General features: G+C 55.9%; 2 protein-coding genes across 2 annotated transcripts; both read left to right on the forward strand.

Annotated features, from left to right (window-relative positions):
- Positions 1-631: 631 nt before the first annotated feature.
- On the forward strand, positions 632-3761 carry TRY5-0 (Transcriptional regulator of form adherence 5; the record flags this gene model as incomplete). The annotated part of the gene is made up of 4 exons (XM_037328565.1): positions 632-701; positions 763-817; positions 872-2390; positions 2448-3761. 4 exons carry the CDS (start codon positions 632-634, stop codon positions 3759-3761), a joined length of 2958 nt encoding a protein of 985 aa, XP_037173399.1.
- Positions 3762-9738: 5977 nt separating this feature from the next.
- Positions 9739-10637, forward strand: stcU-0 (Versicolorin reductase; the record flags this gene model as incomplete). The annotated part of the gene is made up of 2 exons (XM_037328566.1): positions 9739-10540; positions 10603-10637. 2 exons carry the CDS (start codon positions 9739-9741, stop codon positions 10635-10637), a joined length of 837 nt encoding a protein of 278 aa, XP_037173397.1.
- Positions 10638-11324: the final 687 nt, after the last annotated feature.

Raw genomic sequence — 11324 nt, forward strand, 5'->3', positions numbered from 1 at the left:
ATCCAAGCTATTCCCACTCTGCTGGGTAGCTGATGCCATGCCCAGACCGCTTCCGTATTCGCCGAGCTGACGGGTCCTATGCAACCCCTGTCGCTACGCCCGGCCCTGGTCCATACATCGTTCCTTTGGGTCCTCGACTTGCTTCTGTGATATATTTGAAAACCGTCCACCCGTCCTGCATCTTTGTTGTCGGATCCTGAAGGAATTCTGCTTTCGTATCACTTGTTCGAATTTCTCACACATTCGGTGGCAACAATATCTTGGATGCAAGTTCGTCCAGAAACCTAATCAGCACCGTCACACTCGAGCATTGCCTTACCGAACCTTACACCTTGGACCATTCCACCGGGCCATTCTTATTCAGCCCTTACCTTCTCTCCCACTTCTTCAAATCTTCTCATCTGCATCTTCACCCAAACACCAGCCCAATCTTCGGCACTTCGATCGAGCTCATACCCAAACGTGCGCATCATCCCGAGTCCTACTCTCAACGATCCGTTCACAAACTTCAACCACCACAATCTGAGCGCTCTCAAGACACCTTGCCATCTGTTTGCAGCTTGATGATATCCTTCGTATAACTCTTCGACTCTCAATCGCCTCTTGCGACTGTCCAGACACACCTGTGACAATGGTTTTCTGCGCGTACTGCGGGAAGTCCTTCACCAGGAAGGAGCACCTGGAGAGACACATCCCTAGCCGTACGTCGTTACTCTCGCTTCCACTCCACGGAAGCAACACAGGCTGACCTCACTTTCCCAGACACCAATGTTAAGCCTCATCGCTGCAGCGCTTGCCAGCTTTCCTTCGCCAGACGGTCAGTGGTTTCTGATAACCCCGCGTGAACACTCACTCACTTACAACGCAACAGAGACCTCCTCCAAAGACATCACTCAACGTACCATGAGGCACGAGACCCCATGGAGCCTCTGCCCGGTGGTGTTCCCACCGTGGCCGGCCGAACACCTATTGCCTGCCAGAACTGCGCCAACGCAAAGACGGGTTGCGATAAGAGAGTGCCATGCTCGAGATGCGCAGAGAAGAACCTGCCATGCGCAGCTAGATTCGCGAGGAGATCATCCAAGGCTGCCGTCAGAGCCGCCCAGGCCAGCGCCGCATTCCAACAACAGATGATGCCCACCGTTCCTCAGCCACCACCAGCCCAGCCAGTCGCCTTCATGGATCTGGACCCGACACTGCCCAAGCAAGATTCTCCTGGAAAGATGTCGACGGGGTCGCCCATCACGACCATGGACCCTCGCATGGTCGAGGCACAGATGAAGAAGAGCTCTCCTCCTCAATCACACAGCAGCCCCAACGAGTTCCCCTCACCTCATAGCAGGATCGAAGGCCTCGATGAGTTCATGCAGCTCAACAACGACTTCATCACACCCGAGACCAACTACCAAGACATGATGGTGTGGCCCGATTATCCCTTGGAGCTTGACATGTACAACCAGGTGCCCATCTCGCGCCCTGATATGACGATGCCAAGTTTCACTGAGCTGAGCGACTTGTCCTCGACCTCAGCTTCAGAGCCCATGACCGCCTCGTCATCGCGGGGATCCATTCACACCAGGAGTACCAGCATCATGTCCACTGCTGACTTCGACACGACAATGAAGCCGGCAGAGCCTGTCATGGGAATGATGAACGACTCAATGATTCCTGAGTTCGAGGTTGTTATCGCCGCCGAAGATTCATGGCCTCTCGCTCGCTGCAATCCCCCCATCTACTCTGGTACTTGCCCGCGAACCGCAATCGTCCACCTCGAGTGCCTCGAGCGCAAGTCGAAGGAAGACAGTACCTGGAGCTCTCTGGAGAAGTACTTGGAGAACGTCGATTGGGATGCGACGGATGCTTCTGTCGTCCCTCTTACCTCGCGCACCCGCGACCGGATGCTGGCCATCACGCAGTCGTTCCTCCAAAAGGCGCTCGAGATCCATCGCAGTGGCCTCAACAACGGGTACTCCAAGACCGGTTACGCCACCCCCAGCGAGTTCAACTTCCTCGTCCTGCCACCTACTAAGATCCTGGAGTACTTCCTCCGCAGCTACGTCCGAAGCCTCCACTACTACTACCCTCTCATCGTCGCTGGATGCGTCGACCCGAACGAGATGCTTCTGAACAACCAAGCGTCAACTCTGCTTGTCCTCTTGATGATTGCACAGGGTGCGTCGCACGTGCCGAGCGCCGAGGCCAGATATCTCGCCGCCGGTCTGACAGAAACCTGTCGCATTTCGCTCTTCGACATCATCGAGAAGGATGTCGAGCTCTCGGCTGACCCGATCGCCCTTCGATGCGCTCTTCTCTTCACCTTGCTCGGTGCTTGGAGTGGCGACAAGTGGTTGATGGACATCTCAATGGGACAGAGGGGAATGTATCTGTCGGTAAGCAGCCGCAGCCCTCTCATCAACCAATGTATGCACATGCTGACATGATCATAGATGCTGAGACACGCTGGCATGTTGGAGCCCCAGCCATCAATGATCCCAACCTTGAACAGCACCACCAGCACCGAACTTCAATGGCGCGCCTGGTTGCATCGCGAGATGCAGAACAGGCTGGTCTACAACTGGGTCATGGCCGACCAAGAGCTTAGTCTCTTCCATGATACCCCGCCTCAGCTAGCCATCACGGATCTTCAATGCCCTCTGCCCAGTCCTGAGTCGTTATGGCTCTCCTCAAACTCTGAGCAATGGTTTGCCAACGTGCAGAACCTTTACGGCTGCACCGCCAACGTCAACCCCCAGTTGCTCTCCAGCCCGTCCCTCACTCCCTCATTGTGTGAGCTCTTCCAGGACTTCATTCACGACAACCTTTCCCGCCGCCAGGGCAGCCTGTCTCCTCAGCAGCTTCGCCTTCTCCTCCACCCTCTGCAGGGCCTACTTTGCCACTTGAGGCAGATGCTTTCCTGCTTCTCTGACGTCCTCTCTACGCGCCGGGCAACCTCGCGCACTGTCACCAAGGCAAGCACTATGCTTCGCCTCGAAGAGGTCCAAGCACTCTTGCAGAAATGGTACGAGCTCACCATGGTCGCGTCCAAGAACAACCCCGACTGCGGCACCACCCGCTGCAACTTGGTCCTCTACCATCTCATCTCGCTCAATGCTGTTACAAATTTCCCCGAGATCGAGCGCCTCGCCCGCCGCGACGGCTTTGACGGCTCGTACTGGGAGCTTAGTCTGCGCCACAAGCGCTGCGTCTACAACCGCGAGGAGGCCATCTTCCACAGCGGCCAAGTCCTTCGCCTCCTGCGCTCTATGCCTGCCGACCGTCGCCCGTGCTGGTGGCCCGCTGGTGTATACCGTGCCACCCTCATTCTCTGGGCCGATAGCATCGCCCGTCTTGACCCCAACTTCCAAAAGGCGCAGCAGGCTTCTCAGGCCCCAGGCTCATCTTCCCCCGCCTCTCAACACCAGGCTCAGAGCCCCGAACAGCTCAGCGGCGCTGGCGCCTCAAATGCGGCTACAAGCTCACAGTCTCACGGCAGCGGCAACATAGTCGCCATCGACCAAGTCACGCCTGAGGATCCAGCAGTTATCTCTTACCTCTGGAGCGGAGGAGATGGTGTGGCGGTCCTCACACGCCGCGACGGCACCACCATGGGCTTGGACAAGCCATCCGAGGTTATCGGATACGGTGTCATGTCCATCGAGGAAGGTGTTACCTGCCGCATTGGCGATGGTATCAAGCGCAAGCTCATCACCCTCAACAACACCTGGAACGTCACCGATCTCAGCGCCACCACAACCGCATGAGGTGTCACTCCTTTCATTCACTTCATCCATCCATTCCTTTTAATGCCCCATACAAAAAGTGGTTTTCCATTCTTCTCATGTCATTTCTATCTTGTCTAACACATACACTCTGGATATATGGATCATGTTGATACTTTGTTGGTGGTGGGCTTTCACTTCTTTTTCCACCTGTACAATCTTCTGTTGCTTCACTGGCGTTTACGGCCTTAACGACACACATTGCGCGCATTTTCTGGGAACCAACTCGATGCATGCCTCTGCAAAGCAAGCATTGCCTCATCTGATGAAAAGGGGGAAGCACACACACACTAAGGGTTAGCGGCGTTTTGCAGATAACGCAACGACGAAGTTTGATTTGGGAATTCATCATTTCCATTGTACTTGCTCGGGAAACTTCGGATCAAATAGATACCTCGGGCCACTGGTCACGATAAGGGAGGGCCTTCACTTCTGAAAGCATCATGTATGTTAGTTGTCGATGCAAAAAACAATTTGCACCAATCTACAAGCTTTAACTTGTCAAATTCAGTCTTTCCTATGAGTGACGCGTGTGAGCGATAAAATCACCAGTTTGTGTGCCGTGATAGGCGCAGTGGATGAAGTCTGTCGCATGGAAAATCTCATGTGGTACACCTCTTCGTGCCTGGCTTACACATACGCGGCGTGATCAAAAATCATCATTGCACACAATCGCAACCGACGGCTAGGGTTGGGATGAAAACCGCATAAGTCGACGTTTGAAATCTCCAGTGGGAGGGACATGTGACATGCGTGATGGGCAACTTAGATCTCGTGATTCTCATGGCTTCGAGGGCATGCAACGCAGAAGCCAAAACATGTGAAGAATTGCGAAAATGCCCGGTTCCTGTTCGCCCTCAATCCGCACAACCTGGTCTAGCAAACTTGATCTAGAAAGTCCTCCCGAGGAACGGCAGATGGGTGAGCAGGGAGGGAAGATGTCCTTCGTTGAACCACACCACTTACTTGCCCCTTTTTTCTTCATGTGCCGCGCCGTCCTTGCTGAACCTTTTGATGAATTATCGGCAAGTCCGCCCGCGGAATAGTCATCCGACGTTTTTTCCTGTGTCTCGTTCTTTTGTTTTCTGTCCTTGCGAACCAGTCTGCTGGGACGTGTCGGGGAGGTCGGGTGGGAGGAGAGCCAGAACAAGGACGCCGCGGGATTCGGGGCCTCTTCAAGGGACGAGGGCAGTTGTGAGTTGGAGGGGGCCCCTGGTTCGCTGCCAAATCCCGCCATCCTAGGAAGGGGAAAAAAAATACAAGCAGTTGACAAGGTGAAGGGTTGTCCACCCCTTCTACCAAACATGGTGATGCCCACGAGGGGAACATCACCCGAGACTGGGGACTCGTTGTTTGCGCACCTGAGGGACGGGAGCTAAAGAAGGGAGATCTGCAGAGCAGACACGCATGACAAGCATTGGACAAGGCACCGGGGGGTCTGTGGGTGTGGTGTGGTAAGGTGAGGTAGGTGTGGATGTGACAGCAGGTGGACGTCACCGCAGGAGTCTGGGCGTTTTGACGGCCGTGACATGCGCGAGCGCCCAGGACAACTATGGCATTGTGCGTTTTTGTTTGGTTTCTTCGCCTTTCATGGCGAGCGGAGCGGACATGACCGCGGGGCGCGGAGATGGGGTTTGCTTAACGCCATCTGTGCTCTTGGCGATATCTCGAGACGGCCGGTTGCCTACAGCGGGAGATGGACTGTAAACGTGGGAGATGGCGGGATTGTAGGCGGCGTTTTTTGGTCGAGGTTGCACGGCAGAGCGGTCACACAACCTACACACTTCCACAGTCAGAAACATGAGTACATGTACATACACTCGCACAAGACGGCAAGAGCGCCCACACCGAGAACCCCGAGACCGACGAACGCATGCTGCGTGCGTGTGTGTGTGCCGCCCCGAAGAAAGCCCCGATTCGAGTGGTTCGACTACGAAGGGGTTCTTAGTAATTTGTGTGTTTCACAAAATGGACAGGAAGGTTAAAGGTGGCTCTGGTTTCTCGATTCAGGTATGTCGGCGCGGCAGTTCCAGGAGCGGTCTCTGTCTTCAGCCCGCAATCGCATCATTTCGTCCCGTCTTTTTTGGGTAGTGGCGTAATGTGCGGTAAGGGGAAGGAGAATAAGATTCATGATAGACAGGGCGGCGGCGCGCGTACTATGTAGGTCGGCTTTTCCGTATAAACTTGACTTGACGGGGGGGATGGGTGGATGAATTGGTGGTGGGCGCGTTGCTTCCCATGACAAACCCGAAGTGTTTTCACAGAGTCTTTTTTGACGTGAAGGGTGAGTTGACAAAGTTAGTGTGTGTGTGTGTGTGTGTGTGTGTCCGGGTTGTATCTTGATAAGAGACGACCGCACCCGCGGCAATTCACTGGGATGGGCAGCGGGCAGGAGGAATAGTCCGGCCCGAGGTTGGACCTGGTCCGGATTTAAACTCCGGTGCGGGCGGGAAGGACTTTCAGGGAAAACCAGGGGGAAACATACATCCCGCCCTGTGTGTGTCATCTTCGTCCGACGTCTTCGAGGTTGGTGTAGTTCGGGTTTGACGTTACGAACTCGGCAAAGCGGGGGGATAGAGGGCCAGGGAAACAAAAGCACGCACCAGCCAAGGGCGGAGGGAGGACTCTCAGGTTCCTTTGTTCACAGTTCTTCTTCCAGGGTTACAAGGGCCAACGGGCGGGGAGAGGGGAGGGGAGCGGGGCCCACATCTTGCCGGATGGGCGAGTAGGGTCGTCCGGAGAACGGCCATAGTCGCCCGGAGAATTAGACCATTGGACGGTTTCGCGACGTGTTCGGTGACGGACGGTTGGCGCGGCCCTACACACCGAGATGGTGGGGGCGTACCGCGAGAAGGACCTTTTAAGCTTGATGAGAAGTCTCTTTTGCTCTGCCTGCTCACCGACGCTGTCCTTGTTGAAGATCACCATGGTCCTCCTCGGCCCCCGTGGGTGGTGGTTCGAGTCGTGGTGTTGTTTTGTTTTCTCGGGATGCTTTCGTATTCTGCGACTTTGGCTGGCACATGATGCGTGCGGGGGATGTCGGTGAACGTCACGGGGCCGTCAAAAGAGAGGTCTCGGAGCCGACGGGGGGGGGGCCGCGACTTACGCTGTTGTGAGGTTTCGAAAGCGATAGCGACGGGTTCGGTTGGTGGTTAGTCTGAACGGAATACGAGATGGTTCACGCAGCGTCTGAATCCGCCGTTCTTACAGACTGGGACCGTTGGCAATAACGGCACAAGTCCGTTCTTCCTCCAATATCAAAGGAAGTATAGGGCCCCGAAATGACTGCCCGAACGAGACAAAGTTGTTCTAGGGCTGGCGAAGGGCCACCAGTTCTACGGGAGAGGGTGGGCCAGCTGCATGTCTACTTACACCCACGACGCAGGCGCGCTAGGCACGGTCCGCTGAGCGACGATAAATGCTAGGCCCTATGGAACAGCCAATAAAACACGAATACGGCCGTCTTCGAGAAGATGGTTCCCGCAAACCTGCAATGAGTACAAAGATCGTGATCGCGTTCCGATCGTTCTTGGCTGAATCACCGATGACTTGTCTGATGGAGAATGATGGGTTTTCGGACAGCCATTCGTTCTCAATGTTGGCTCTTATTTTCTGCCCAATATGAGCACAAGTTCAGTCTGTCAACCCGATTGGAGAACCTCAAGTCGCGGGTGGGATGTCTCGGTGCAGGGCCCAGCCCAAGTGTCTATCAAACTCTCCGCCATAGCTCCTGGCCTATCCCCCTTATCGACATGGGGAATAGGTAAAACACGTCAAGCTTGTCATACAAAGCCAAGTACAAGACTCTCTGCTGTTTTCTTGGCGACGAAAACCACCTCGGCCCGTCGAAGTTGGGGCCGAGGCCGAGGCAGGGTCGATGCGCCGCCCATCTTGCATGTTCCGGATCTGCGACCCGGCGCACAGAAAAGAGAAGATTTGGGAGCGGCAACGCGCGTCTGGGCGCTAAGACATCTGTGAGATGCCCGGCCCTGCGCTGCTTGTCCTACACGCCGCAGTTCGCCTTTTCGTCGGCGGCGAGTTCGTCTCCCGACAGCTCGGGACGCGAGATGTGATGGAATGATCCGTGGGAGATGCGCTGCTCTTTGGGACGAACAAGCTGCACGGAGCTTTGTTTGTATGGAGGCCATTCTGAGGCTTGAGTCTTGACGAACATGATCATCTCTAACCTCTCCTGGCTTCTCATACCGTTCAGGGGTATTCTGATGTTGTGAGCTCGATGTCAGAAACGGAGCTCGAGACCAAGAGGACTCGCTAGTCGCCTTGCCGCCGTGTTTCATTCACAAAACAGTCAAACAAAACAGTCAAACGGCTGTCAAATTTGACATGTCATCCAGAGTTGCGTCAACCATCTATTAGTAGTGGATGTGGTCTTCAACACAGTCCAGGAGGAAGCATCTTCATGGTGGCGCGTCACCTACAGTTTACCTTCAAGAAACCCAGGCTTTCCCAAAAGACCCAATCGCCAGAACACTAAGAGTCTATTGTATAATGATCATTTGAACTTTACATCTAAGTAAACTGAATTTCTTTGAAGGAAGAGTATTCAAGAATTACATAATCGTATACTTGGCCATGTGTCTGGCCGCTGACTAAGGTGAGCCCGACATCTCGCCCATCTCGGACGGCACGAACTCCCGAACCAAGCTCCCAGCCGTAGACGTTCGTGCCTTCGCGGTTAAGGCAATCGACGCGACTCAGACAATCAAGACACATTTGGCGGACAGCCGTTGCCAAAGTCACGGGATTTGCAGCTCTGTGGATTTGGTCGCCATACACCTGCCCCTGGACAGGCAACCGGACCTCCGTTGGGGGCGGGGGCAGGGCCCCTCCGCGGAGAGGGACGGCCGGGGTGGGGCCACCGAGTGTGAGTCCCTGACGCCGCGCGCCCTCGCCCTGACGTTGGTCCCCAAGGTGCCCGGTGGCTAGCTCTGCCCGCTACCTTAGACGCGACGCTACCGCTTCGACAGTGCGGTTCGGCTCAGTTGAAGCGCCTATCGCCATGTCTGGTAACGTAGGCAAAGTGTCCATGGCAACCAAACGTCGTAAGTGGCTCGCGCGTTTTTGGGGGGTTTCTCAAAAAAGAAACGAGCTCTAGGAGGATGAGTTGGAATGGGTGTACCCGGAGTTGGAGTATTCCAACTGCTGCTCCGGCGCCCCTTACTCCGGGCGTAGACCAGCTCCGAATAGGTAACTAGCTCAGCTACCCGGGCCCCTATTGTAAGCTCTCGCTCCTGGAGACAAACACATGGTGAATGCACCCCACCAAAACCAATTCTGCTCCAAGCAGAATTTCAGCAGACTTTGGTTGGCCATTCAACAGACAAGATAGTAGCCGACGCTCAATCTAGCCCTCCTGCAGACACACAGGCATCGCGAAAGAAGGGTCGCCCGCAGAATGCAGCCCTGAGCAAGTGCCATGGCGATGGGCGTGAACGCTCCCGCAGTGGCGTCGTGAAAGACGCCGGACTTTGACAATCCTCTCGCCAGCGCCGCGAGAACGCGTGGACCTCCCCCTTCTAAATCCGCACCGTTTGCCCAGTCTTAGCTCCTATTCTTCGTCTGTCTGGCTGGCCGTCGCGCCCTTTTTTTTTGCTGCTGCCGCTAAGTGTCCTTCTTTCCCCCGGGGCCCGATCCTAGTATTAGCCCACCCCCAATGCAAGGTGTTTCGCTACCCGGGCGGAGGTGCGGCGCCCCGCCCGGACGGACATGCGTCTCGGTACTCGCCCTTTTGCGCTTCTCACCCAGCGTCACTTGTGAAGATGTGCCCAAAAAGGGCTCGTATATAACTATCCTTCGTCGGAACCTTCAGGCATCCTGCTCTCAACCTCTCTCTCTCCCCATCTTCAAACATCCTCTTGACATTCCTTCAGTTCTCACAAACCCCCTTTCCTTCTAATCAAAGACCAAACTAGGCCGTTTGCTGCTTCTTACACACAAAATGGCTCCCTCCGCCGACTTCAACACCTCCGCCCAGCAGGCCGGCGCCGCCGACCCCGCCCGCCCCTTCGTCGGCAAGGTCGCCCTGATCACCGGCGCCGGCCGCGGTATCGGACGCGGCATCGCCCTCGAGCTCGGCAAGCGCGGCGCCAACGTCGTCGTCAACTACGGCTCCTCCGCCGGCGCCGCCGAGGAGGTCGTCGCCGAGATCCAGAAGATGGGCGCCAAGGCCGTCGCCCTCAAGGCCAACATCTCCAAGCCCAAGGAGGTCGTCGACCTCTTCGACCGCGCCGTCGCCCACTTCGGCCGCATGGACTTCGTCATCTCCAACTCGGGCAAGGAGGTCTGGTGCCCCGAGGAGGACGTCACCGAGGAGCTCTACCAGGACATCTTCGACCTCAACACCCGCGGCCAGTTCTTCGTCGCCCAGCAGGGCCTGAAGCACTGCGGGCGCGGCGGCCGCATCCTCCTGACCTCCTCCATCGCCGCCGTCATGGGCGGCATCCCCAACCACGCCCTGTACGCCGGCTCCAAGGCCGCCGTCGAGGGCTTCACCCGCGCCTTCGCCGTCGACTGCGGCGCCAAGGGCATCACCGTCAACGCCATCGCCCCCGGTGGTGTCAAGACCGACATGTACGACGAGAACTCGTGGCACTACGTCCCCAACGGCTACAAGGGCATGCCCATCGAGATCATCGACCAGGGCCTGGCCAACATGAACCCCCTTAAGCGTGTCGGTGTCCCCGCCGATATTGGCAAGGTCGTCGCCTCCCTGTGCCACTCCGACTGCGAGTGGATCAACGGTATGTTACTCTAGCCCTGAATCACAACGATGAAGACAAACGTGCTAATCAACATTGAATAGGCCAAGTTATCAAGGTCACCGGTGGCGGCTGCTAAATGCCATCACTCTCCAAGCCCACGGCAGCTCCTTCCGTGCGGGGCTGTTCTCGTGACTTCTTAATGCATCGGGTCCCAAGGCGAGCCGGACGCCTGGCGATCCCAACGGTCTAGGTCTGGGTCGGTTAATGAGTGGTATAAAGGGAGATGGAAATTTTACCATGTGTCTAGGTTAGGCGTATGTAGAAGTAACGAGACATTGAAATCACGACTCGCGGGTAGCCATTCAAGTTCGGTGCAACGCTTCATGCTTGTTCTGACCAATAGTGCCGTGTTGGAAAGTCGCAACTGACTCCTTTGAACCTTATCCTGCAATACTTCTTCAATATCGGACTGACCACTATTATGATGATGGTTGGTATGGTGTTGCGACTCTTGGTGAGCCCGGTGTCATCGCTGATGCGCCTCGTGCATCCCACGGCAAGCCACCTCAGCCTAAGCCGACACATTTTGGTGGCATCGTATCAGCCTCAACAACTGACAAGGATATGACCGTTGCCGTAAATAATCCGAGGGAATGCGCGATATCAACGGCTGTGGCTGGCATAGATTAGCTACCCGATGGCCCGCGAGCTACTTCGCGCCTCTGGGAGCCGTGGCCCAGGTCGTTTGGAATGTGGTGGATGGTAAGAGTTTAGGCTATCGGTCAAAAGATGCCCTCTTTCCCCAGTTCCTCGCCGTTAATAG

The sequence above is a fragment of the Colletotrichum aenigma genome (assembly GCF_013390185.1).
Source record: "Colletotrichum aenigma strain Cg56 chromosome Unknown KSG_Cg56_contig09, whole genome shotgun sequence".
In the NCBI taxonomy this organism is placed as follows: Eukaryota; Fungi; Ascomycota; class Sordariomycetes; order Glomerellales; family Glomerellaceae; genus Colletotrichum; species Colletotrichum aenigma.